Source organism: Haemaphysalis longicornis, unplaced genomic scaffold, assembly GCF_048455015.1.
Source record: "Haemaphysalis longicornis isolate Haplotype H1 unplaced genomic scaffold, Haemaphysalis longicornis Haplotype H1 scaffold_11, whole genome shotgun sequence".
NCBI lineage: Eukaryota > Metazoa > Arthropoda > Arachnida > Ixodida > Ixodidae > Haemaphysalis > Haemaphysalis longicornis.
The window spans coordinates 124,729,870-124,755,566 of record NW_027526214.1 but is presented as its reverse complement, the minus strand read 5'-3'; the positions used below and the strand labels follow the sequence as shown (position 1 = coordinate 124,755,566).

Sequence of the window (25,697 nt, the reverse complement as noted above, 5' to 3'; positions counted from 1 at the left end):
GTCCGAATCCTTTTTTTCTTGCCTGTGATAAACTTGTCCACGCACGCACTCAATAAAAAAAAAATAATGAACCATTCTACTCTGTGAAGGTGGATGGTCAGCGGAGCTTTTTGCCACACTACATAACACACAGTTTGGGGGAAAAGTATGAACAATGATGGCGTCATCCCTAAGAAAGACACATTCATACGAGGACACATATTTATATCTTGAAAATGGTTACTAACAATAACTCATTCACTAAAAAATTTGGCTCCAATCCACTCTGCAGAGGTCGTTGGAAGCTGTAAACGACACCCACAGCAATTGCCCATGCGACGCGACTTGAATTCACACACGTGTCTCACCAAAGAGTGAAACCAGAGATTCTGCCTGACGTTACCTAGAATTCGCGGCGGACGGCGCCATTGTAGCCAGGACGTGTGTCGGTAGAGAGAAAACGGCGAGGAGCGTCATTCGAAGGGGGAGGCAGCGAAACCTAGCCATCCTGATGTGCTAGCTCGGCGCTACACCACAGCGCGACACAAACGCTGATACCGAAACAATTCAGCATGTCAGCTTAGTGATTACCATTTATACCGATTTAAACTAGTTAGTTTAGTAAGTTTGAGAATTGCGAGAAAGCTGGGGGAACTCGTAATCGCTATTTATCAGAACCAGTTGCTCTTTTCGCCTGTTAGAACACAACCGAAGTGGTATTCACCAATTTAGAACTGCACAAGTGAACTGAGACGGGCTAGTTGGTGCATGATGCCACTTCGAAAAAACAGCGCCAAAAGACGGTACGACAGAGAGTAAAGACAAACTCAGCGCAGTGTTTGTCTTTACTCCCTGTCGTATCGTTTCTTGGCGCTGTTTTTTCTAAATGGCAGCAATTCAGAAAACGGAGTCCCTGCGAGCAGTGCGTAAAAGGTTGTTTTTGCCTAGCGGCTAAATGTCTGTAAGTGGTCTCTATATTTTGTTTTCCCGCCCTCAAACCAATCTTTAACGTATCTTTGCCGTACGACTACTTAATTCCGTCGTGTCCGGGTTTCGCAGGAGGTGCTGTCGAACAATTTAATCAAGCCGTGCGAAAGAAGCGCTCAATGGACGCGAAGCTGTGCCTTCACAGGCCCAAAACAACCGTCGCTAAAGCAGTCAACAAAGCCGGGTCGCGCCGATAAGCCCGCCGGCGCGGGCGCGCGGGGAGCGCTGGGTAAATTCGCCGTGCCATCTGCACTGTGCTCCGTGAGTGAAAACCACCCTCCCCCTCTGCAGCCGCGTAGGGAGTTTCTTGTCCCGCACGCCATGAAAGGACCGTTGGGTGGTAGAGGTAGAAAGCTTTGCTTTGAAATTAGTGCCCGAAGAAGGATGACCTGCGCAGCTGGACGCAGTACACGAAATGCACGAAGCAAAACACGTTTTCTTTGGAACTTGCGATCCAGCCATTAGCCCTTGGCTCAATAAATTTTGAAGGACTCGAGATTTATTCTAGTGCACAAACGTGGGGCTGTCCGTTTCCCCCCTCGCGTCGTACGCATCTTACTGTCTGCGTAACACACCAACCCAGTCCGATCGACACTGAGGACAGCGAAAAGGCGATGGAAGTACACAGTTAAACATCCCGCCAATATAACAGACATGTCATGTGCACGCCACATCTGCGCCTGCACACCGCTCGACCATTGAGAGCAGCTGACAGGTCGCATTGCGCTGCGAGGCTTCCACGTTTAAATTCCTCACCCCCCTCCCCTCCCCTCCCAACTCGTGCTTGCTAAACCGGCAACCACTTATGTGCGCGTGCGCAGATGTGAAAGGCACCGCCAAAATTGTTGCTCTAAAAGCCCGTCAAGTTCAACAAGATATATTGGCTCACGTCGACGTTGCTCTTCATCCGGGGTAGATTCCCAGCTACTCGGCGAGCTGGCACTTGCGGTGAAAACGGCGGCGGAAGCGGCTTTCTGTTGTTTCCGCACCCATTCGCGCCTATGTTCTGGCATACCTTCCTTGGATTCCCGCGCTGCTCTCCTCCGAGCGAGCGACACGCGTCCGTCCATACAGTTAAAACCTGGAAGGACCCGAGCTTTATTCTGTTTGACAAACATGTGGCTATCCGTTTGCACCCCGTGTCGTTGGCATCTCGCTGTGTAACAATGAGATGCCATACCCAAACCGCTCGATCAGCGAGATGCCATACCCATACCCAAACCGCTCGGTCATTGAGGGAAGCTGACAGGTCGCATTGAGCCGCGAGTCTTCCAGGTTTAAATTTCCCGCCAGCACAACGCGCATGTCAGCGTTAGAGGCATGGAGACTAGCTGTGCATGCACGCCTACCTGCTTCCACCCCCAAGCAGTGTTTTAAGGGGATGGGCATGGGCTTAGGCGTGAAATACACGGGCTAAAATGTCGTGCGGAAAGCCTTTCGTGCAGAAATGACTTTACTTTCGCGATTTGCAACTTCTTAGGAAAGACACATAAGGACAGTATAAGATATGATATATGCACTAGGGGACGTGATATCAGGTCAGCATTATATTTGATAGGGGCTATTTGTAGGTCGTCTACGTCGCAACGCTGCTATTTTTTAAATATAAGATCGTAGACAAAACTTCCTGGTCGTCCATCGGACACAGAAACATGCTCTGTTGCTCACTAGCTGATAGGTCTTTTTCTGAAATATCTGCAGTAAGTAGGGGTTTGTCAAACTGTTTAACAAAAAAATCGTTAAATACATTTGCCAGGCGGCATTACGACACATTTTCCCCGTTATAACGATGGACTCGATTTCGGTAGGCGTGCTAGTCCGACAAAGCACAGTGTTTATTTTTTTCCGTGTAATGCCGGATCGCCCTGCGTCGTGCGCAAATAAATTACTGTAGTATGCTAATTTTGCCTCACGAGTGATTTTAGTGATTTAGCTGATTCCGAAGGCGTTTGAATTCGGAATACACGTTTGCATCTGTAGATGTAATAAAGTTTTCATACATTTGATTTTCAAGGTTTATTTTTTCCATTATATCTTTCGTAATCCAGGGCTTCCGAATTTTGACTGTTTTAATTGGAAAATTAGCCTTATAAACCGTATCAATCTGAGTTAGGAAACTGTCGTAGGCCTCATCTGGGTTGCGTGCGTTCAATATGGGTTCCCATGAAATTTCTTCTACACTTGCTCTAAATCGAGTTAGATTATGCTCAGAGATATCTGATAGGTGCGGTTTTCTGCCTTTGTTCTGCGGGTCGCTGTATTGACAACTCGGCAAATGAAACTCTCACAAAAAATATACTCAGACACAAAGGGATTGTGCTGAGTAGAAAAAGCAGTTGGAAGATCTGGAAAAAAAGATACACCGTACATCAAGGACATCTCATATGCTAAGAACGCAATTCAAAACCTCAAAAAGCAAGTTCAAAAACATTCGATCATAATCATCATTAGCTGTTTTATAACTGCAGTTAAGTGTGTTTGCGTCATTTTGTACATAAAGTATTATGTAACAGCAGTGGAGTATGTTCATCATTTGGTGCATAGAGTATTTGTGCTTCAAGGTATAAAATTATTATACCTACTTGCGCGTAAGCCTTTATGTTTAGATTGCAGCCTAAGGACGCTGGTTCGATTCTCGGCGTGGCGGCCGCTTTTCTGATGGTGACGAAAATACAAAACGCCCGTGTGTTCGAGATTTCGGCGCATGTTAAAGATCCCTAGGCAGCTAAAATCGCCTATGTAGCGTAGGCGCGTTATACCTCATCAATCAATCAATCATGTTTAGATCGCACAGTACATGCATGACACTGTTTGCCGCCAGGCAATCCTATGTAAGTACAGCAAGTTTCAGTGGTCGTAACCTTCGGAAAAAAACCTTCGCTAATCATCTCAAAATAAAGAACCCTTCACCAAAACCTTACTCTTCTGTTCATCTACCATAGAAAAAGAATTAATATCAAAAGTAATGTCAAATCAAGCCCAAACTGTTAGCGAGACGAGAACTATCGAGGCGCGTCACGCAGCAAACGCGCGCCCCGCGTCCAGCAGATGCAAGAAAAAATTCATGGATGCTTGGTTTTTGCGATAGCAAATGGAATACTATATCAACGGCAGAAACCCTCGCCGGCTGCCGCCAGCGCTACCTCCTGTCGGTATTTAAAAAAAATTGTTCCTGCGTGGCGTGCGAACTAAACTTTTAAAGAAGGGCGATGACCCTGCGCAGGCGCCGTGCCCGCGGAGGCCGCAGACGCGGCCGCGGAGACGCCAGCGCCATCTCTCGCCCCCGCCGCGGATCCTCCCGCGTCAAAGTGCGAGGAGGTGGCGCCCCTGGTCGGCACCCTAGCAAAGAAAGAACTGAAACTAAAGCGTAGCAAACTGTTCGCATGGTGACGCAGTGAAATATCCCCCTCGCGAGAGGCACGATCAAATGCAGAGCATTTCCTGGGGCGCACGATGTTAAGTCGTTTGCGTTACGTTAATGTTGTTGCACTTGTGGCAAGTGCTGACGAGAGAGCGCTCGTCAGCAGTAATTTGAATGAGTCAACGATATAAGGCGCGTTCGTAGCGTCCCATTCTGTGTCGGCTTTGTGGCGCAGTGGGTAGAGCACCATGTACATTGCGTTCCGCCCGCAGGGTCGAGGGATCGAAACCGGGCGCCGGATAGTATTTTCTTCTATATAGTGTAGGGGGAGGGGTGCGGACAACGACGGTGCAGAATACGATGGGACAACGCGGGTGACATCGTGAGTTACTGAAATGCTCTGCATTTAAAATAATTATGTGCTCTCGGCGGCGTTAAAAGCGGGCAAGTAGCTCTTTTGACGCCTCATAAGGGCGCCACCGCCGTTATCAGCGGATTGCGGAGCTGGTGAAAGAGGAATCGGTGATGGCGAGGGGAATAACAGTTGTGAAAGCGGTGTCGGCGGTGGTAGAGTTCCTGTATATAGCTCCCCTAGGGGAGCAGAGTTGCGCTTCCATCCGCCATCTTGAGTTCCACGTCGTGCGGGAAAGCCACCCTTCTCGCGTGAAAAAGCTGCCGCCGCCCGCCGGGCCGGCGTGCCAGTGGCAGTGGCGAGGAGCGGCCGGGCAAAAACTGGCGCACGATATTGGATTGTACCGCTTATCAGATGAGCGGTCGCCGCTGCCGCCGCTTCCAGAACCGCCGATGCCCAGTTAAGCAGAACTGACTGTGCGCAGCACTGAAAGCGGGCTTTCTGTCGAACTGGAACCCGCGGCATGTGGCAATCAGACGCGCAACTCTTGCGCTATGAGAACTCTAGGCGGTGGTGACGAGGAGCGCCACTGCGGCGGCAAGTAAAGCGGCTTCACCGGAATTAAACCTGAGGGCCTGAGAGATAATAAAAAATGCGTTTTACTTTGCAGTATGCGTTTTACTTTGCGTTTTAGTATGCGTTTTACATATGTGTTTGACTATCCAGGTGATGAGATGAATAAGCTGAAATCTTTATTTTATTTTTTTTCCTTTTTTTACAAAGGAGGGGACAGCCGCAAGAAGCCGCTGGTTGAGGCGGCTTGACGAGGCGACTGCCCCGGACACAGGCGCAAGGTTACATACCTTGATAAATATGAGACAATTGAAAAAGCACTCGCGAGATATCGCGTGCGTCACATTGCTTTCCATAAAGTACACATATAATGAAACACAAATCACTCAGAAAAAATAAATCTTGTGACATACATAAGCACTTACGAGTTCAATATACACACACTTATACAGCACTAAATTTGTTTCTACACAGGTTGATAAAGTACTTTGGATATAATCATCATGACATCCAAGATCCGGAATAACATGCATAAGTCAAATATAAAAAGAAATAAAAACCACAATATCCACTGTTACGGTAACAGTGTAAATTCACATACATTAGTATTCTACGACGTATAACATAGGTTATTTACTAATATGGAGTTTTTTATTTGTTTCTTAAACACACTGGGAGCGCAAGATAAATTAATTATTCCTATAGTTTTATTAATTATGCTGACGCTCTGAAACAAGAAGGTTTCCCTGCCGTAGTTTGTACTCGCTTTGGGCGCATGCCTTGTTATGCATCGGAGTGAGTTGCGTAGCTGATGCAGGGTCTGTTGTCAAGGCCAACTTGTCGTTGTACACAATTTGTAGTAGTTTTAGAGAATAAACCTGATCTGCTCTGAGCATGCTATATTTTAAAAAGAGGGGCTCTGTTCTTAAGTTGATCATAGGACCGTTGTAATTCATATAGATTCGGAGAACTTTTTTCTGCAATTTAATTATCCTGGTATAGTTGTGGGCACTTGTTGTGCCCCATACCACTGCACCATAGCATAGTTTAGAATAGAACAAAGCATGGTAAAGTTGTATTTTCAACCAAGTAGGAATAAGGTGCGCAATTTTGTGCATTATTCCAGTGGTTTTAGATAATTCACTACAAAGTTGATTTACATGTGTATTCCATTTTAGATCCTCTTGAAACCATACGCCTAAAACTTTTTGCTGCTTGACCCTACTGATCACAGATTCTTCAAATTTAATCGTAAGCGGCCTTTTTATTACTTTATTGATGGGGTGGAATATAATGTACGTGGTTTTGGAAGTATTTAGTTGTAGTTGGTTCTGTTTTAACCAGACTGATAGCGAATTCGAGTACCTATTTACTGCAACTTCAAGGTCGTCTATTCTGTCTGACCTAAAAAACACATTGGTATCGTCCGCGTACATGATTATTTGCGAAAAATTAGATAGGTTTACAATGTCATTCACATAAATCAAAAATAGCAATGGGCCTAATTTTGACCCCTGTGGTACGCCTTGTTGAAGTGTCAGGGTCGTAGAATAGCTGGATCCGGTCTGCAAGAACTGTCGTCTACCGTTCAAATAACTGTCAATCAAGTCAATCGCAGTTCCCCGTATTCCATACCTCTGCAGTTTACTGATGAGGATTCTGTGACTTATCGAGTCAAAAGCCTTTTTTATATCCAAGAAAAGCCCTAGAACTGTCGTTGTTCAATATTCTCAATTATTTGGTCTTTTATACGCAGGAGAGCTTTCTCGGTTGATTTTTGTTTCTGGAATCCGAACTGGTTTTCCACGATTACAGAATGCTTGGAGAAGAACGTTTCCAGCCTGTCAAGTATTATGTCCTCGAATATGTTTGAAAAGATGGGTAGTACTGAAATTGGACGGTAATTTGAGAACTTTTCTTTGTTTCCCCCTTTAAAAACTGCCGTTACAACGGGCCAGTTTTAGTTCATCCGGAAATATCCCAGTGGTAAGGGACAAGTTTATTATATAAGCTATGACATCGTTAATTAAATCACTAAATGCTTTATTGGGCGCGCACTGATTTCGTCTGCTCCTGGGACAGTGTGGTTTTTTAGTTTCCTTATCGACGTACCTACTTCAAATGCATTGGTTGGACGCAAGAAAATTGATTCACTTATTTCTTGGGTAACCCTTTACCAGTTCACTGTTTTCTAATGATGTTTCAGCTGGCTAGGCGCCAGCTTTTACAAAGTGCTCATTCATACTATTTGCTAGGTCGGCACCTTGCAAAAGGCAGCCATTCACTGTTATCGCCTGTGGGATTTGTTTAGTTGGCTTTCTGTTTGTTATCCGATTGATAGCGTCCCAAACCTTTTTCGGCTCGTTTTGAATGTCCTGGAACATGCGCGCGTGGTATTCGGCTTTAGTCGCTTTTAAGGTTTTGTTCAAGGCGTTTCGGTATGTTTTAAATTTAGATAAGAGATCAGGCTCTCTTGTGCGGACATAGTCGTGATACATTGAATGATTAAATCAGGTTTTTAATGGCGTGCGATATCGGCGGTGACCGCATGCTAATTGCGCATGTACAACAACACGTTCGTATTCAATCGCCTCGCTTTTCAAGCCGACGTGGATAGCCAGCAGTTTTTGTTCTTGCCTTAAAAATACATAAAACTCTAATACATGAGCTTCGCTGAAACGTAATCCAGATGGGTAGTGCGCAGCTAAATACGTTCCATTACGAAAGTTATTTAAGGCTCTAATTCTCTCAAGTAGTAAGGTCACTGGCTTGCATGGCGGGACAAGCCGTGGTATTCGGAAAACAGGAGGATAACCAGTAGAAATTGTGAAAAACACCAAAAGCTGAACTTCGTTGCGAAGTTTTCTTGATATTTTCGCTGAACATCTGGACTCCTGAACTTCTGAAGAATTTCACTGTGAAAAACACCAAAAGCTGAACTTCGTTGTGAAGTTTTCTTGATATTTTCGCTGAACATCTGGACTCCTGAACTTCTGAAGAATTTCACCCTTGCGTTGAAAGCTTCATTTTTTTTACCTTGTCTTGATATTGATACTGCTGCTACTATTGGTGTCCAATAAATTTCGTGTGTTTTTGGTATTATTTTTTTTCTCTTTGTCATAGGTTTCATTTTGTTTATGTCCAAGTAAAACATCAAACTTGTAGTATTTTGGACGGCCAATGCCCCGCGTCCCAAAAGCTCTAATAAACGAACGTACGTCCCGCCGCTTTCGACATATGTGAAACTCGCCACAAAGAACCAGTCGGGCTAGTTGGTTCATGTCAAGAATTTACAGCGCAGTGAGCGCTTGTGGTGCAACGTTCCTGTTCTTTGTCCTTCGTGTGTCTGCGCTGTAAATTCTCGAACCTGCCACACACTGGGCGCTGGGACAGAAGGACAGAAAACGCAACACGTCCGACAAACAATTTAAAAAGTTTGTAGTATTGTTTACTGTGTGCCGTGCATGGCCGTGTAGTTTTCGTTCCTTAAGTTCCCTGGGAGGCAAGAAGACCACTGCAAGTTTGACGGGTCACACTCATGGCTGCATTTAGTCACTTTTGTAACTCCTGTCACCGCGTCTTTCACTTTGGACCACGCAAGCGACATTCCACATCCCTGTAGGTACTAGTCCGCCACTTCCTCAGCACAGCAAACGCCATCACTTGCAATACTCCTACTAGTTGGAGCAACTGCTAGCAGCATCCCGCGCGCGACTCAGCCTCAGTAGCCTAGGGATAGACCCCCGGGGTATGGCGCGAACGGCCTGTTTTCGAACATTTTTGCAGTACCTGTGATTGTATAGGGTAAAATGTTTTCTTGGATATATTATGCAAATTATTGGCGTAAATAAGGGCGGTTCAGCATGCCGGCTTGGGGGCAGAGCTTGGCTCTAAATAGCGTTTAATAAACGTTCTGCATAGCAGTATAGAAGTGCCTGGCTTGTGCCTTTCTTGGAACGGTACCCAAGTGGCAGCGCTCATGTTCCCTCGTGTTTCTCTTGCGGAGTCCCGATCGATTGGACAATGTACTCCAGGAAGCGGTAATCGGAACGGTTATCCTGTCGACCCAGCGCCGCAGCCAGGAATAGCTGAACGCGGCGAGTGACATCTGACGAGCGCGCGTCTCGTACGCTCTCGCTGCAGCCTCATCGATACAATGTGTGGCGAGCGGCGCTGCATTTGTTGCTCGACCACGTGCGTTTATTCCCCCTTTTTGCAAGTCAGCGCGAAGTGATCCGCCGCAGCCCTGTGCACGCGAAACTCACCCGCTGCAGGTAATGTTTGTAGCTTTAATGTTGGTACGAGTCCTGGTCCTGGTCCTGGCCGATCGGGGTCTGCGGGTTACTGTGGCAGTCATTGCGAGAACCGGTGCAGACTGGGTCCAGCAAATGCGTCTTCCAGCAGGCCACGAACCCGCTGTTACGCACAGTGGCCGCCCCGTGGAACCTCTCCTTCTCCGCGCCCTTCCGGCATAACGCACACTTGTACGGAAACCATCATAAGATTAGGGGGAGTTATTTGGTGTACCTGGACCTTTTAATGCCGTGCACAATACGCATGTCGCATCTTGACAATAAGGAAATATCTGGGTGTTTATGTTCGCCTTCACGAGTAGTGGCAGTGCTTCCTTGGGCTCCTCCAGAGAATGTTACTCTTATCGTTCGAGTTGCCATGTCTTAAGCACACCAGTGTGCCGCTATCTGTACCATCGCTTTTCTCCACTCGCCATGTATTCTACAGAGAAGTTTATTCTTTTGTTTTGCGTCGTCGCAGCGCAGGCAACTTCCGACAAGCCGCCATCCAACAGCGTTACCTCGGCACGACGAGGGGTCGTGCTCGCATGCCTTCGTCCTGTAACACCTTACGTATCTCCACTGCGAGTTATAGCGCCGGATTATGCATAGAGCTAAAAAGGCGGAGTAGTTGAAATTAAAAATACATGCTACAACTGCGGTCTACAGAATGAATAGTGCCCTGACAGTGTACGAGAACGATAAGCGGGCGCGTGCACGCAGGCTCCCTGGGTACGGCTCATGTGTTGGTGCGGCCTGCTGACCTGCCCGAGCTGAAGCTCGCCAAGGACGAGGCGAGGGTGGTCATGAAAGTAAGCTGTGGCGGCCTGTGGACGAAGGAGGCGGTACTTCCGGTCAGCGGTGCACCTGCGGAGCACCTCTTCCTGCAGACCGACAAGCCCATCTACCAGCCGGGCTCCACAGGTGAACCCCACGTGGCCGCTTTTTCCGCGCCACCAGATTCGCTGCGTTTTTAATATAGCCTCGTGGTACCACGCGTGCAGTCTGCTCAAGAAACTAAATTTGCTTGGCCCAACCATCGGCCATCGGGTGCTGACCAACCTGACCTCGGACCTAGTGGGGCCAGGAACGTTCGCGGGGACTGGCATTGGCCTGCGCAGGAACAAGCATCTTCCGCAAGCGTTGCGCCCACCTCATTGGCCAACGCGGACACCATGGGCCGCAGCAGAGTAGCACGTGTTCTGATTGCGGATGCACGTCGGTTCAACACCTGATTAACCGTGGCGTTTTTCTGGGGCGGTATACCATACAAACCTGAAATGATCGCTCATAGCTGTTACGAAATGAATCTAGATAAGTAGCACGTGAACGCGATCATGCTGCAATTCCAGGTGAAAAACGCTAACCTTTGCTTCGACATGTTTAATAAGCGAACGTAGACTGACGGAACGGGTCCGCGTCTGTCGACGCCACTCTCTTCTCAAGAACTTCCTCATGATGTTTGCCTTGAAGCTTTTGTGAAAAAATGACAGAAATGCAATTCTAAGAATGAACATAACAACTACGCGGCATTATCAACTACGGTAAAAAGTAGTGCATCTGCCTACTAATCCGACGATTTGCCCGCAAGCATCTCGGCAATTCTTATACCGCTACTTGAGCCATCTATAGGCGATCGTATGCTACAGTGTATGTCACATAGCATGGTACCAGGAGTTTTCCCGGATATATAACTGTCCAGCAGCGTACATCATTGCTGTGCCCCGCCCGGGGCACAGCAATCAGCGACACAGATTTCACCGGGGCACAGATTTCAGCGACACCACGGCCCCCGAGCCCCCAAACATAAGCTGTAACATACCATGGAGATGTGCTTAAAGGTGGCAGGTAAGAAGCTACAAACGGTGGCCGCGGGAGCCGTGGTCAAGTTCTGGCGGATGGGCTCCCTCTATGCTTATCGAGGGGTGAGCTCCAGGACCTCTTCAGCTATCAGGGTAGGGCTGCAGAAGAAAGCACCCCCGTCTCCCCTACTTTTATACTATGCCATATGGTAAATCGAAAATCACCCCCCCCCCCCAAGCGTGATGGGCCGCACCAAAGATCCTTGCCAACAATCGCTTTCCCAAAGCCAGATAACTACCCTCGTTTTCCGGTCGTCGAATCTGCGGACCAATCGAAGCCGCCCCACCGCAGCCTCAACAGCTCTCAGGGTGTGATATCTGAGGCAGATATGATGCACTAAAACTATGTCGACCTTTGGAAGGCCTAAGGGATCAGTGCGTCGCGGTTGTAAAGCGCATATCCATACACCACAATGACAAACAAATAGCAACTAAACGCATTATTCTGACTTTCGACCGATCCAGCGTTCCATATTCCATAAATGCAGGGGTTATACCTTGTTCTTCCCGCCCGTACATCCCGAACCCGCGGCGCTGCTTCAAGTGCCGACGGTTCAGTCATGGTACAAACTCTTGCTGTGGCCGACTCACCTGCGCTACGTGCGGCCAGCATCACCACCCTTCTGAAAAAGGCGAATCAGAAACCTTCACCTGTGCCGACTGCCAGAGACACCATGCAGTACAATGGCAAACACGTGAAACGTTTTAACCGGAGAAGCTGATAGTCAATGTTAATACCACCGAGAACATCACCTTCCCAGAGGCGCGAACGAGGTTCACCTCTTGCCCCCTGGGGAGGTACGCCGACGCAGCTCACCGGGGGGCGAAGCGGCATCTGGTATCGGCAGGGACTCAGTACCAGGAGTCGGACTTTGTCCCGCTGCCGAGGAGATGGAAACGCGGGGACTCGCATCAGCTCCCACTCCCACCTGTGGCGCTCCCGACACCTTCGGCGGTAGCGGCTCAAAGAAAGGCCACCCCAACGGGTGCCAAGTCCAGGGGGCCTGGTCCACCGGACACCCTCAGGACATCTGAGCAGATGGACGTCGGGCCGTTGCTTCCTGCAACGCAGGCCTAAGAACGGCCTCCGGCGTCCAAGCCAACAGAAAGGCCCACAAAGCTTCCTTCGAAAGAAAAAGCCCCGTAAGACAAAACATAAACACACACACACACACACACACACACACACACACACACACACACACACACACACACACACACACACACACACACACACACACACACACACACACACACACACGCACGCACACGCACACGCACACACACACACACACACACTCCAGTAGCTCTTAAATATTCTTAATTGGAAGAGAAAATATCACGCAATGGAGCTGCAGGGACCTTCTTAAAAATCTTGATGTTTATGAGTTACTGCATGCCAATCAGCCAAGTGTGATGTGTCTCCAAGCAACCCAATTCAACTCCGAACACACAAATTTCTTGAATGGTTACATGGTATTTAGGAAGGACAGAGATGGTGGTGGTACATCTGCAGGTGGTGTGACCATCATCACCTCGAAGTCATTGGCATGCCACGCCATCAATCTCAACGGGGTTCTTGAGGCTGTTGCAATTCGCACAATTATATTTAACAGGTTAATAACGGTATGCTCCTTCTACTTTCCTCGTGATTATGGGCTCAGATTTCAAGGCTGTGATAGACCAGTTACCAGAACCCTATCATTTATCAGACCTCAATGCTCATAACCCACTCTGGATCTCTTCCCGCACAGATGTCCGAGGTTGGCTCATTGAGTTCTTATGATCATCGTGAGCGTGCCCTTTTAACAAGAAAACAGCCTACATGCCATAATTTAGGACACAACACATATTCATACCTTGACCTTGCTCTTGGCTCTACAGAACTCTTTCCGTCTCTTGAGTGGGATGTGGGCACTAACAGATATGGTAGTGACCACTTTCCTACCTGACTAATGTCCCAAGCTGTCCATCTTGCAATAACAGGTTTAAAGAATCAAAAGCAAAGTGGAGTGCGTTCACAGACACATCTAAACTACAGCGCACAGCCATACCACACTTAAGCGTAGACGAGGCCGTCCAACTCCTCATGGCACACATCCTCGATGCAACCAGAAAACCCATTCCCGAGACCCCCGGTTCCCCTCCCAGCCCAAGGAGGCCCTGGTGGAACGAGGACTGCAGGCGAGCACGAGAGGCCCAGAACAAGACGTGGGGAGTCCTTCGCCGGTTCCGCATGTCCAATAACCTTGTATCTTTCAACCGGGAAAAGAAAACTCGGGAAACGCGTGCGCCGTGAAACAAAAAGGGACAGTTGGCGCACCTTCCTTACGTCCATAAACTCACATCCTTGAACCGAGACCCTACAATATCTGGACACGGAAACGAAAACTGAAACGACAGCAAACACACAGCTTGCCGCTGGTTAGTGACAAAAGGAGACACACTGGAAGAACAGGCTAACATGCTCGCGCAACACTTCCAACATGTTCATGATGAAAAACAACCATCGCAAGAAAGACGAGAATGAGGAAAGCTACAAACACAGCGCTGCGCCCACAACTGTATTTTCATTGAAAAAGTAAACATATACCCACAAAACACTGTGCATGTCAAAACAGTTCAGTTTAAGAAGGGATAAGTACGCAGACCTGCAACTCATCAAGTCACACTTCACGCAAGATAACATACCGCTTTTGCGCAAGGTCGCAGACGGGTAGCTTACGCGAGCTTCACAATTTTTAGATATGTAGAAGCCTCCGACACCTCCCTTTTATGCTGATTGTTGTCTTTGAACAACTCGGTTATGTCAGACAAAGCCGGTGTACAACCACACGTGTGTCAATGAGAAGCCAAGTCAGAAAGGGAAGAGTTCTGGATGTACAGATAATGTTGGCGCAGCCGTTTATTCACCCAACGACCGCTTTGACCTATGTAACAAAAGCCACAAGAAATCAGAATGCGATAGACGACGCCTACAGCACACACATCGTACTTGCATTTGCGGTTCACAGTGCACTTATTTGCAACCAGTTGACAAATTTTTGATAATTTATTTGGAGCTTTGAACTACACGTTAACGCCATAGCTGAAACCTACATTTTTAAGCGCGTGGGAAATCCTGTGCGCGTAAGGAATGACTGAAAATCTCTTTTTCTTCTGCGAAGGATCAGCAGTCGAGTTACGTTTAGCACGACCTTTCACAACTTTTATTAACTCATCGGTGACAGCCACGAATACATTAGGACGAAAACCCGCGTCTTCTAGTCGGGCTACTTGTTTTGCAAAGTTGGCGCCTAATAAATGTTTGCGTGATTGTTTGGCGCAAATCTTAAATAGGAAAAGGCAATTCCCCTTTTTGTTACTTTAGAGTGGGCTGACCTGAAATGAAGGATTGGTTTCGCTGAACGTGGTTCATAACAAAACCAAACGTGACTACTTTTAAAATGCAAACTCAGGTCAAGAAACTGCAGCGAGTTATGTTTCGGTACCTTAAAGGTGAAATACAAACCCATTCCTTGGGCCTTAAACACTGCTAACATCTTGTTGACGGCCTCAGGCAGTACAGTGTCTTCTTCAACCAGCACCAAATAGTCATCTACGTATCGAAAGATGCGCTTCACAGCGAAATTTAGACATCCTGCCACAACGATCAATTTTTGCAAAAACATCTTGCATGAAACAGGTGCCATGCATGAACCGATACCCATGCCTGATCGCTGAATGAGGGTCTGCCCTTGCCAACCTAAAAAAGTGGAACTCAGGTAAAAGGCTAACAACTCCAAAAACGCGTCAAGAGAAATGCCACTACAGCTCCTAAAAAGAAGCCCGTCATTTTCCTGAGTAATACACTCTTGAACGCATTGGTTTGAATAGAAGAAAACATGTTCTCGACATCAATCCTGAACCCTTTCGGGACTTCGGTCTAACCTTCTCGCAGGAATTGTACTACTGCGCCCGAATTTTCTGCTCTGAAAGGGTCCTGGATCCGCAGCTGCTTCAAATGGCTTTGTAAATATCAGGAAACGATCTTCTCCCATGAATCTCGTTTCCTAAATATTGTCCGAAAAGGCAAATTAGGCTTATCGGTTATGATTGTGAAGAACAGTCCAAACGTTTGGCCTTGGCAACAGAAAAAATAGCCTCTCAAGGTCAAGGCTCTTCAGAATAGCCACTGCCGTATTCGTAACCTTACTCAAACGCACAGAGATAGTTTTGAAGTTTTGATAGTTTTGATAGTTTTCATAGTTTTGAAGGAAAATGACGAGCTTCTTTTTAGAGTCGTAGTGGCATTTCTCTTGACGCGTTTTTGGAGTTGTTAGCCTTTTACCCGAGTTCCACTATTTTAGGTTGGCAAGGGCATACCCTCATTCAGCCATCAGGCATGGGTATCGGCTCATGCGTGGCACCTGTTTCATGCAAGATATTTTTATCAAAAATTGATCGTTGTGGCAGGATGTCTAAATTTAGCTGTGAAGCGCATCTTTCGATACGTAGATGACTATTTGGTGCTGGTTGAAGAAGACACTGTACTGCCTGAGGCCGTCAATAAGATGTTAGCAGTGTTTAAGGCCCAATGAATGGGTTTGTATTTCACCTTTAAGGTGCCGAAACATAACTCGCTGCAGTTTCTTGACCTTAGTTTGCATTTTAAAAGTAGTCACGTTTGCTTTTGTTATGAACCACGTTCAGCAAAACCAATCCTTCATTTCAGGTCAGCCCACTCTAAAGTAACAAAAAGGGGAATTGCCTTTTCCTATTTAAGATCTGCGCCAAACAATCGCGCAAACATTTATTAGGCGCCAACTTTGCAAAACAAGTAGCCCGACTAGAAGACGCGGGTTTTCGTCCTAATGTATTCGTGGCTGTCACCGATGAGTTAATAAAAGTTGTGAAAGGTCGTGCTAAACATAACTCGACTGCTGATCCTTCGCAGAAGAAAAAGAAATTTGCAGTCATTCCTTACGCGCACAGGATTTCCCACGCGCTTAAAAATGTAGGTTTCAGCTATGGCGTTAACGGTTGGTTCAAAGCTCCAAATAAATTATCAGAAATTTGTCCACTACAGTTGCCAAGAAAACCGATAGCAACAAAAACTCCGTTGTTAAAAAGTGCACTGTTAACCCTAAATACAAGTACGTTGTGTGTGCTGTAGGCGTCGTCTATCGCATCCCGTTGTCTTGTGGCTCTTGTTACATAGGTTAAACCGCTGGTTCCGTGAATAAATGACTCCGCGAGCACTATCTGTCTTTCCAGAACTCTTCCCTTTCTAAATTTTCTTCTCGTTGCGACACTTGTGGTTGTACACCGGCTTTTTATAACACAACCGTGTTGTTTAAACACACTAATCAGCATACAATGGAGGTGTCACAGGCTTTTCACATATCTAAAATTTGTGAAACTTGCGTAACCCACCCGTCTGTGAATTTAAACAAAACCGAGGTATGTTGTCTTGCAGAACGTGAGACTTGAAGAGTTGCATGCTTTCGTGCTGATCCCTTCTTGGTTTGAACTGTTGTGACATGCGCGGTGTTTTGTGTATATATGTTTACTTTTTCAATAAAAAATCAGTTGTGAGTGCAGCGCTATGTTTGTAGCCTTCTTCATCCTCGTCTTTCTTGCGCTAGTTGTTTTTCCATCATGAAATCCTACCTACTCGCCCAACTTGCCATCTTAGTGCTTCCAAGTGGTGTACAGTTCTATAGACTGCTCAAACACTTTCATGCAACCCAAAACACCTGCAGGAAAGAAGCCCTTACGTGACAAGAACAAGTCAAAATCTGCTTACAACTCTGAATTCACACTCCATGATCTGAAGGTTTCTCTTGCCAGTTGTAAGCCTTCAGCTCCAGGGGCAGATACGCTATGACACAACAGCTACACGCAGGTACTCTTTAGACAATCCTACACCTATGAATCCAGATATGGCTTTCGTGGCACCTTCGAAAGCCTTGGAGGGAGGCCATAGTTGTGGCTATTCTGAAGGAGGGGAAAGACCCTTCCTCTCCCACCAGCTATCGCCCTATGGCCATGACAAGCTGCCGGTGTACGCTTCTCGAGAAGATGATTAACCGGAAGCTCGTGTACTTTTTGAGTACTAGGGTCTCCTCGAGAGCTGCCAGTCAGGCTTCAGGGAGGGCAGATCCGTCAATGATCAACTGGTTGCGTTGCAATAATATGTAAAAGATGCCTTCATCCATAACCAGTTTTGCATAACAGTCTTCGATATGGAAAAGGTGTACGACACGGCCTGGCGGTACGGCATCTTGGTGACCTAAATTCATGTGGTGTTTCCCGCAATATGCTGAACACCCTCGCTACCTACATGCCGAAAAGAACCTTTCGAGTGAGGGTAGGCAGTGCACGTTTCTAGTGTTTATGCAGAGGAAAATGGCGTGCCTCAAGGCGGTGTTTTGAGCTGCACACTATTTATTTTTAAGATAAACTCGCTCCGGAAGGCATTACCACCAACCATTTTCTGTTCGGTATATGTAGATGACGTTCAAATATATTTTAAGTCATGTAACTTATCAATTTGGGAGCGCCAAGTCCAGCTTGGCGTGAACAAACTTGCTGGTTGGGCGGAGAGAAGCGGTTTTAAAGAGAAGCCCGAAAAAAGTACTTACGTTGTGTTCTCCCGGAATCGCTGGATGCATGCGGACCCCGATATTTGTATTAATGGTGTAGTACTCCCTGTAAGAGGGGAACAGAAGTTTTAGGTTGAATATTTGATAGCAAACTCACATTTATCCCTTGCTTGAAACGACTCATACAGAAATTCCTAAAAACAACGAACATTCTTAATGTCCTCTCACACCAATCTTACGGTGCAGGCAAAGGACTCCTTTAACGTGTTTATGATGTTCTTATGGGATCCCGGCTGGACTATGGTAGTGTTTTCTATGAGTCAGCTACTAAAACATCCCTGAAAAAAAAATGCTGTACCAAGTACTGCACCTCGTGCTTCGCCTTGCATGTGGGGGTTTCTGTACTACCCCAGGTGAAAGCCTGTATGTAGAATGTAACAAGTTGAAACTAGAAGGTCAGCGAAATTACAAGGACCTTCTTTATGCTTTCAAAATCTCATCAATGCCTAACCATTCTTTTAAGTCAGTCTTTTATGTTACATCCGTATTCCAGCTTCTTTTAAACCGCCCATCTATTTCTTCTCCCTTTTTATACAGAGCTAGAGAGAAAGCATCATAAACTCTCATTCTCCGTTTCATGTACCCTAAAACGTCTGTCACTAATCCAATAGCCTCATATAATCTCCGTTCTACCTTATGGGATGTATCTTTTATACATGCAGACAAAAACCGAGTGCCCAGAAGTGCGATCCTGCATCACTTCTTGTCTTTTGCAGGATTTTATACAGATGCCTCAAAAACTGCCACCACTGTGTCCTGTGCTGCGCACGGACCCATTTTTAATTACAGTAAAACTATGAATGCATATACTAGTCTCTTTACGGAATCTATAGTGATCTATAGTGAACGAATCTATAGTGATTCCTTAAGTGTTTTACAGACATTGTCATCACAAAAATCTTCTACAAAACATGTAGTCAATCTTCTCATTAACATCATTATGCCTTTATATACGTTAGACCTTCAAGTTAACCTGTGCTGGGTGCCAGGTCACTCTGGCATCGCAGGCAACGAGACCACACATCAAATGACCGTTGCTGCTGCACTTAGTACAACAACAGTTGACATAACAACACCGAAATGAAGCCATACAAGAGAAGACAACTTCGAAAAACCTCGCAAACACATTGCAGTGAACAGAGAGACAAGAAATTACATGCAATAAAACCACAGTTGGGAACATACACCATTGACACACACAACTGAAACACAGAAGTTGTCTTTGCTAGGCTATGGATAGGGCTCACACATGGAACACTCGTATCTGCTCACGGTGCTTTCAAGACCTCTGTGTAGCAGTTGCGGAGAGATCCTATCCGTAGTTCACATACTCATCCAATACAAGGCACTTCCCACAACACGACGGAAACACTTCCTACAACTGTACAGACTACACACCCCATTACAACCAGCGCTTTTCCTCTCTGACGATCCCATGTCTTCTTCCAAGCATGTTTTTAAATATTTAGCAGAAGTGAAATAGTAGACCTAATTTCATACCGCGCATAATCACAACCTGGCCTTCTGCACTAGCCATACTCATTATCTTTTACTGATTCTACTTTCATTGTGGTTGAGCGATTTTAATGCTTACATCTTCACCCCTCATACCTTACCACTGTTTTGGTGCTCTTTGCCCAGTTGACCTTGCGCCATTAACATCCAACTATCATCATCATCAATAAAGCTTGATGTCAGGCTAGTTGGTCTTCATGTCAGGCCTTCTTGATGTCAGGCCTTTCTGTCTTCATATCTGATAGAGGCCTATCTTGGTAGCAAACTGTCGCAGGTAATAGGCATTGTTTACAGAAACCGCGAGATGCTGCCGCCGAGCGTGATGATCCTAATCTACCAGTCTTTATTTTATTCTCACCTAAACTACTGTCACTTAGTTTGGGGCACTACGACACAAGAAAACTTACACAAATTGCATGTCCTACAAAAGAGCTTCTTACGCGTAATGGAAAACCTTCCTCGGTGGCACACAACAACCGAACTTTTTGCCAAGCACAAAATTGTGCCTGTAACTAAATTATATGACTATCGTCTGTGTCATTCGTTCAAGCGTGAAATTAAATATAGTACATTTCTACTTCGTAAGATTGCTTTGCTACAGCCGCGAAAACATATAAGCAGAACACGAAATACAGATACATATAACGTTCAAACATACCGAACAAGTTATGGCACACAAACCCTGGTAAACAAGCTTCCGCGACTGCTCAATAGCTTCGCAGCTAAAAACACACCCCTTGAAAGATTCACAAATAGAGAGTTATTATCATTGTTTCTTTCATAATTTGTTATCTCTTTGTGTACTTCCTTTGAATATGTGTACTTCAAAGTGTACTTTGAAAAAGTGTACTTCGTTTGAATGTCTTCTGTTCTTTTTTTTTTTTTGCAAATACAAACCATTCCAGCTTTTTTATTCCTAACTTTTTGTTCCACTGTGCATCTTCTTTTTTCATGTTTTTTTCTTTTACTTTTCCGTAGTAGGTTGTAACAAGGCTTAGAAATGTTATCCCAGTGTTCCTGTGTATTGGGGTTATGTAAATTTGGTTGTATTTTCTTTTTCTCATCTATATCCTTGCTGTTCGCCAAGTTAGGGGTCAGCAGCTTCAGTCAAGCTGTTTTTTGGAGCGTTTACTGGAGCTTTCTTTTGAGCTTTTGCAGCTTTTACTGCGGGCCCCTGTCATCATGTAATGATGATGAAATAAACGTATTGTATTGTATTGTATATGTGAAGGTAAGTTACGCACGTTGTGAACACAGAGACGGACACAAAAAAACGTAAACTTTCACGAGAAGACGGCGCCGTCTTCTCGTTAAAGTGTACGTTTTTTGTGTCCGTCTCTGCCTTCACAAGCGCAACTTACCTTCAGAATCATCATAATCAACAATATGGTTGCTGTGGCTGCTTTTGCATTTGAAGTCATTACACGTAAACAATATAAAACAGAAGTTACCTTTTTTTTGGCACCAGTAGTAGTAAGTGCGGGCTTATGTTTTTGATAGAGGCCTTTCTATTCTCATCGTCCATCTAGTGGAAAGGCCCACTGACAGTGCAGGGGCAGGAGGGAAGAATTTGCCATGGCCCATTGTTACTATCTTGAGCGGCTTGTGTCCAAAAAACGTGGTTTAAGTAGTCTACAAGCATGCAAACGTGGGATATAAAATCATACGTCTTTTTCTACTTCGGTACGTTGCTGTTTTCCGCTCTGGAATTCCTTTCATATCTGAAGAAACAATATGTATTATAAGCCTTGTCGTCGGCTAGCCAATGCCACTAGGCGCGCGTTATGAAGTCCGCTAGTATTAGATGCTCCGGAGGATGTTTAATGACAAGATGTTCGCGCAACATCCTGATTTAATATTGAGTAAGCACTCCTTGCCGAGTACGTGCCCCTAGGTCCTCAGCGATGTTAAGCCTTGCATTTGCACAAAAATGCATAATTGGCGAAGTTTGCGCATTTATTCCAAATTTCAGCGTAAGTGGAGATAATTTAAGAAAATTAAAAATGCAAAATTAGTAAAACAAAAGAAAAATGAGCTGATTGAGTAAGATATGTACCTCATATACATTGCTGGTAAACAACGCACCCAAGAGTACCCGACAAAACACGCCAAAAGGCGAATAAAAATGGTGGGAAAGGTTCAACTGAGTAGTTCAACTGTGCCTAGTTGCATCTGCACAAAAATGCATAACTGGCGAAGTTACGTCCTTCAATCGCTATAATAATGTGAATGTACGTCATTGTCGAAGAAAACCTGCGGAAGCCTATAAAACAGTGACATAAGCCAGCTTACTTGGATATCATAGCCAAATCTAGCCATAAAAAACTCTCGATGAAGACAAACGGTGTAAGAGTGCTGACGCATTAGCGAATAATTTTCTAAATTTCGACACATTTCTTCTATATTCAATTCAAATCATTCATATGTATTTCCTCAACATTTTATTTGGAAGGAGGCCATAGACAAAAAAGGGAGGTTAATTCACCTGACAAGGGATTGAGCTCTCCTGCTTCTCTTAAAAGTAATTGATAAAATCCACAAAAAATTTCAACCACGTACAGCGCTTACATAAGACGATCAGAAGAGCTAAAATCCCCCGTCTTTGTAGCTAGTTTCATCTTCGGTATGGCTATGATGTGATTTTTTTCGTGTTGCAACGCACTCGCCCTCCTACTGACGGCCCTATAGGGACCGGGCAGCTGGACGGGTGGCGCCACCACTCGGCGCTCCCCTCGTCAGTGGAATGAGCCGGTGCATTGTCCCGTTGCCGGTGCCTCCCGTTGTTTTTGTCGTGTTTGCTTCGGTGCTTTGAATGTTTTTGTGGCGTTGTGAGCAGACATGTGAGATGAAACGAAGTCTAGACAGATATGTTGGGTTCTTAGATGCAGTAATGACTACGTAAACTTGTCGGACGCGTCTAAAGTTGGATATCGGCTGCAATGGCATGAGCGCTTTTTGCAGCGATCTGCGCTTGGCTCCACCCGTTCTTAGTACGAATAAAACTACTATTATTAGTATTATTTTCTTAAATGCACTAACGGCTACGCAAACTTATTGGATGCTTGTAAGTTTGGGGAAAGGCTACATTGACACGAGCGCTTTTGCAGCGCTCTGCGCCTGGCTCCGCGCTATCGGAGTAGGAATAAAACTATTAGCAATATTAGAATTCATTTCTACCACTTTAAATTATCTTCACTGATTTCAATGAGTACAGTTTCCACGCCAGCCTTAGCGCTGCGATACCTCCATACGTGTGCTTTAAATAGAAAGCACCTGCATACGAGATGGATTACCGTATAGCCGTAGAAATGTTGCGGTAGTTTACACTTTCTGTAACCGTGAGCTTTGTACCTTCGGTTTTGGTGAGCGACACTGTGACAGCATGGGAGCCCGAAATCCGAAGTGGAAATCCCACGTTTGTGGTGGTCATTTTATCAAGACCTAAAGTTATTCACTAACTCAACAGCCCAAGCTACAAACCACCCCTCCTCCCCTTCCCGTTTTACCACCTGCGTAGAATAAACGCTGGAACCGATAGTTAAAAAAATGTGGCAGTGTTAACGTCAGCCGGTGTTTTTTAATGCTTAAGTATTCTTTACAGAGTACCTAAAAAAATCGTGTAATGCCTGGTGAAGACACCAAAAACGCGCGATTAGTTGCCTCAAATATGGGTTATGAGCCCGAGTCCTCCACCACAGACATATTTCCGACACGCTGGAAAAAAGTTTAAATTTGGAGAGGGGGCATGGAAGTTCAAAATCAAACAGCAAAATCATCTAGCCCTCCGTCTAATGATTATGATGGTTGAACACAAAGCTTTCTTCGTGCGAAATCGAATGAGAAATGGTAAAAGTCAAAGACGCTGCGATCAAAAGACCAAACTGCGTGCTGGTCAAATCCGACGCTTAACTAGTCAAAGTTTAAACTCAGAAGGCAACCAAGGAAACCCATACGATAGAGCTTTGCGATAAACCATGATCGTCGTTAGACGGAGGTGTGCATGATTTTTCAAGCGTGGGTGGCAGCTTGTAAACCGACCGCAGCATTCAGTTGTGAAGAGGTTTCGGGCACCCTCCTGTCTTGCGTCCTTCAGTCACGCAGGAATTGGTTTTTGAAAAACCACTTACCAACTAGCCACCAACCATTGCAATTCTTGTAAAGCAATGCTTCTCCACGACAAGCAATATCGTTCTACTATCATGCGGTATTTATTCTATCAACGATTCCCGATTACTGTAGTAAGAGCATTTCTGTGAAATTAAACACGTTTCAGCCGTAGGTAATGAAGTCACGGAAGCGTCGTCCGTCACAATTTCTGTTTTGAGGTAAATCTTCGAAGATTTACCTCAAAACAGAAAACAAAACAAAACCCCCTATTTTGTCTTTCGTTTGTGCACGACGTCGACGCCGTTTCATCATCAACTGCCAAAGGCCAGCGCCACAGCATTCCTAGATCGGTTGCACACACCGGCTTTGTGGGAGCATTTAGCGGCAATATACTCCTCGATTCGCGAAACTGCATGCAGGCATGAAAAAATTGCATGAAGCAACGAACTTTCACTTCCAGCTTGACTTCCAGCTTGGCGCATTGAGCGTCGTCTGCTATTTGTAAATACTGAGTATGGGCGTAAATAACACACATGGCATGCCTCGTAAACGTCACATCCACGCTCAAGATTTACCGATCTGAAAAATACACGTGGGGTTACGTACGCTTTGCAAGCCGCACCACAGAAAAACGACAGAAAACCATGCACAACTACGCTGCGCTGACCGCCACCGGCATTCCACTGACGAGCGGTTCGCCACGGGCGGCGCTGTTCGCTGAAACGACGGTGGTGCCATACAACGGCCGCCCGGTCCCTATAGGCCTGTCCAACAATGCGACTTCCGTGCGCTGCGGGAGCTAGCAACAAAGTCAGAAACACATCAGAGAAACAATCTACTGCCCCGCTTTTTGGCGCGCGCTGAAGGCTTGCTGAACGTAAACGTAAACGCCCAGTGAGAAGGTTATGGCTTTAACTTATAAACACAGTGGTTAAAATCTTTATTACATTTTTGTACATAATACGGTTGTTAAATACGCACTAAAGCACAGCACACCAAGGCTATTTGGGGGGCGTGTTCAAGATTTCGGCGCACGTTACAGGCCCCCACGTGGTCAAAATCAATCCGGAGCCTTCCACTACGGTGCCCTTTATCGCCTGTGTAGCGTCGGCGCGTTAAACCCCCCAATAAATCAACATTTGTGATGCCCACAAAGCTGGCACTTTCAGTTTCGGTTAGGTATATAGGCGCCTGGTGTGCTTACATTTTGTATGTATCTTTTGGAAGCAGGTGCTTAGGGAATTTTGTTCTGGGAAATTGTACGTATACAACGAAGGAAAACAACAAATCGACATCTTGAAAAATAATTGGGATTTAGAGTTCGCATCCTACCTAAAATTGTTGACATTCCAGAAAGGCGTCTGCAATTTTTGGTATCTGTTGTCGAAATAAGGCAAACGCCGTAGTTAATTTTTGCTCGGTAATACTTTACGATTTCATAAAAAGAGCTTATACCGTCATTGTGTAGGAGTGCGCCATGACAGCTCGGTTTTAAAAGGGTTGCTTCATGCGATCGTTTTCTGCGCGTAGTCATGGTTGGTGCAAACGATTAGGCATACAAACCAGAACAGTTGAACTCCCTTGCCATAAGTAAAAAACACTTTTATACCCGCCCTCTGATCAAGCGAAATAAATAACTAATCCTACACCGTCCTATTTCAGTGCTAATAATTGAGAGTTAATAGTCCCATTCCATTCCAATTACATCCTGAGGAATAAAACTTCTGTCAATTCCATTCCTTTCAATTCCGCGGAAGGCCACGTTTTTTACTATTCTCGCTCCTGAAAGGGCCTAAAAGTTCAATTCCATTCGTGTAATTCCTCAACATAGCAACTACCTCCTGGTTGCTGTATTATTGACTTAAGTTCCCATATTATTATTCCCGTATTATTGACTAGATGATGTTCCCATATTACTAAAACAAATGTCTGGCTGCGCTCGTACCCCGTCTCTGCCTGGAGGTCAATCTTTCATCTTGGTCGAAGCTGCAATCCGTGTTCGGATTTCAGTTTGCCACGAAC

The 25,697-nt window shown here is 45.6% G+C and overlaps 1 protein-coding gene across 1 annotated transcript in view; it reads left to right on the top strand.

Moving 5' to 3' along the window:
* Nucleotides 1-25,697, top strand: part of LOC144160994 (venom factor-like) — a 267,369-nt gene that overhangs the window by 14,040 nt on the left and 227,632 nt on the right. The window contains exon 3 of the mRNA XM_077692061.1: nt 10,268-10,468. Within this exon, the coding sequence (XP_077548187.1) occupies nt 10,268-10,468 (201 nt within the window). The remainder of the gene's footprint in view (nt 1-10,267; nt 10,469-25,697) is intronic.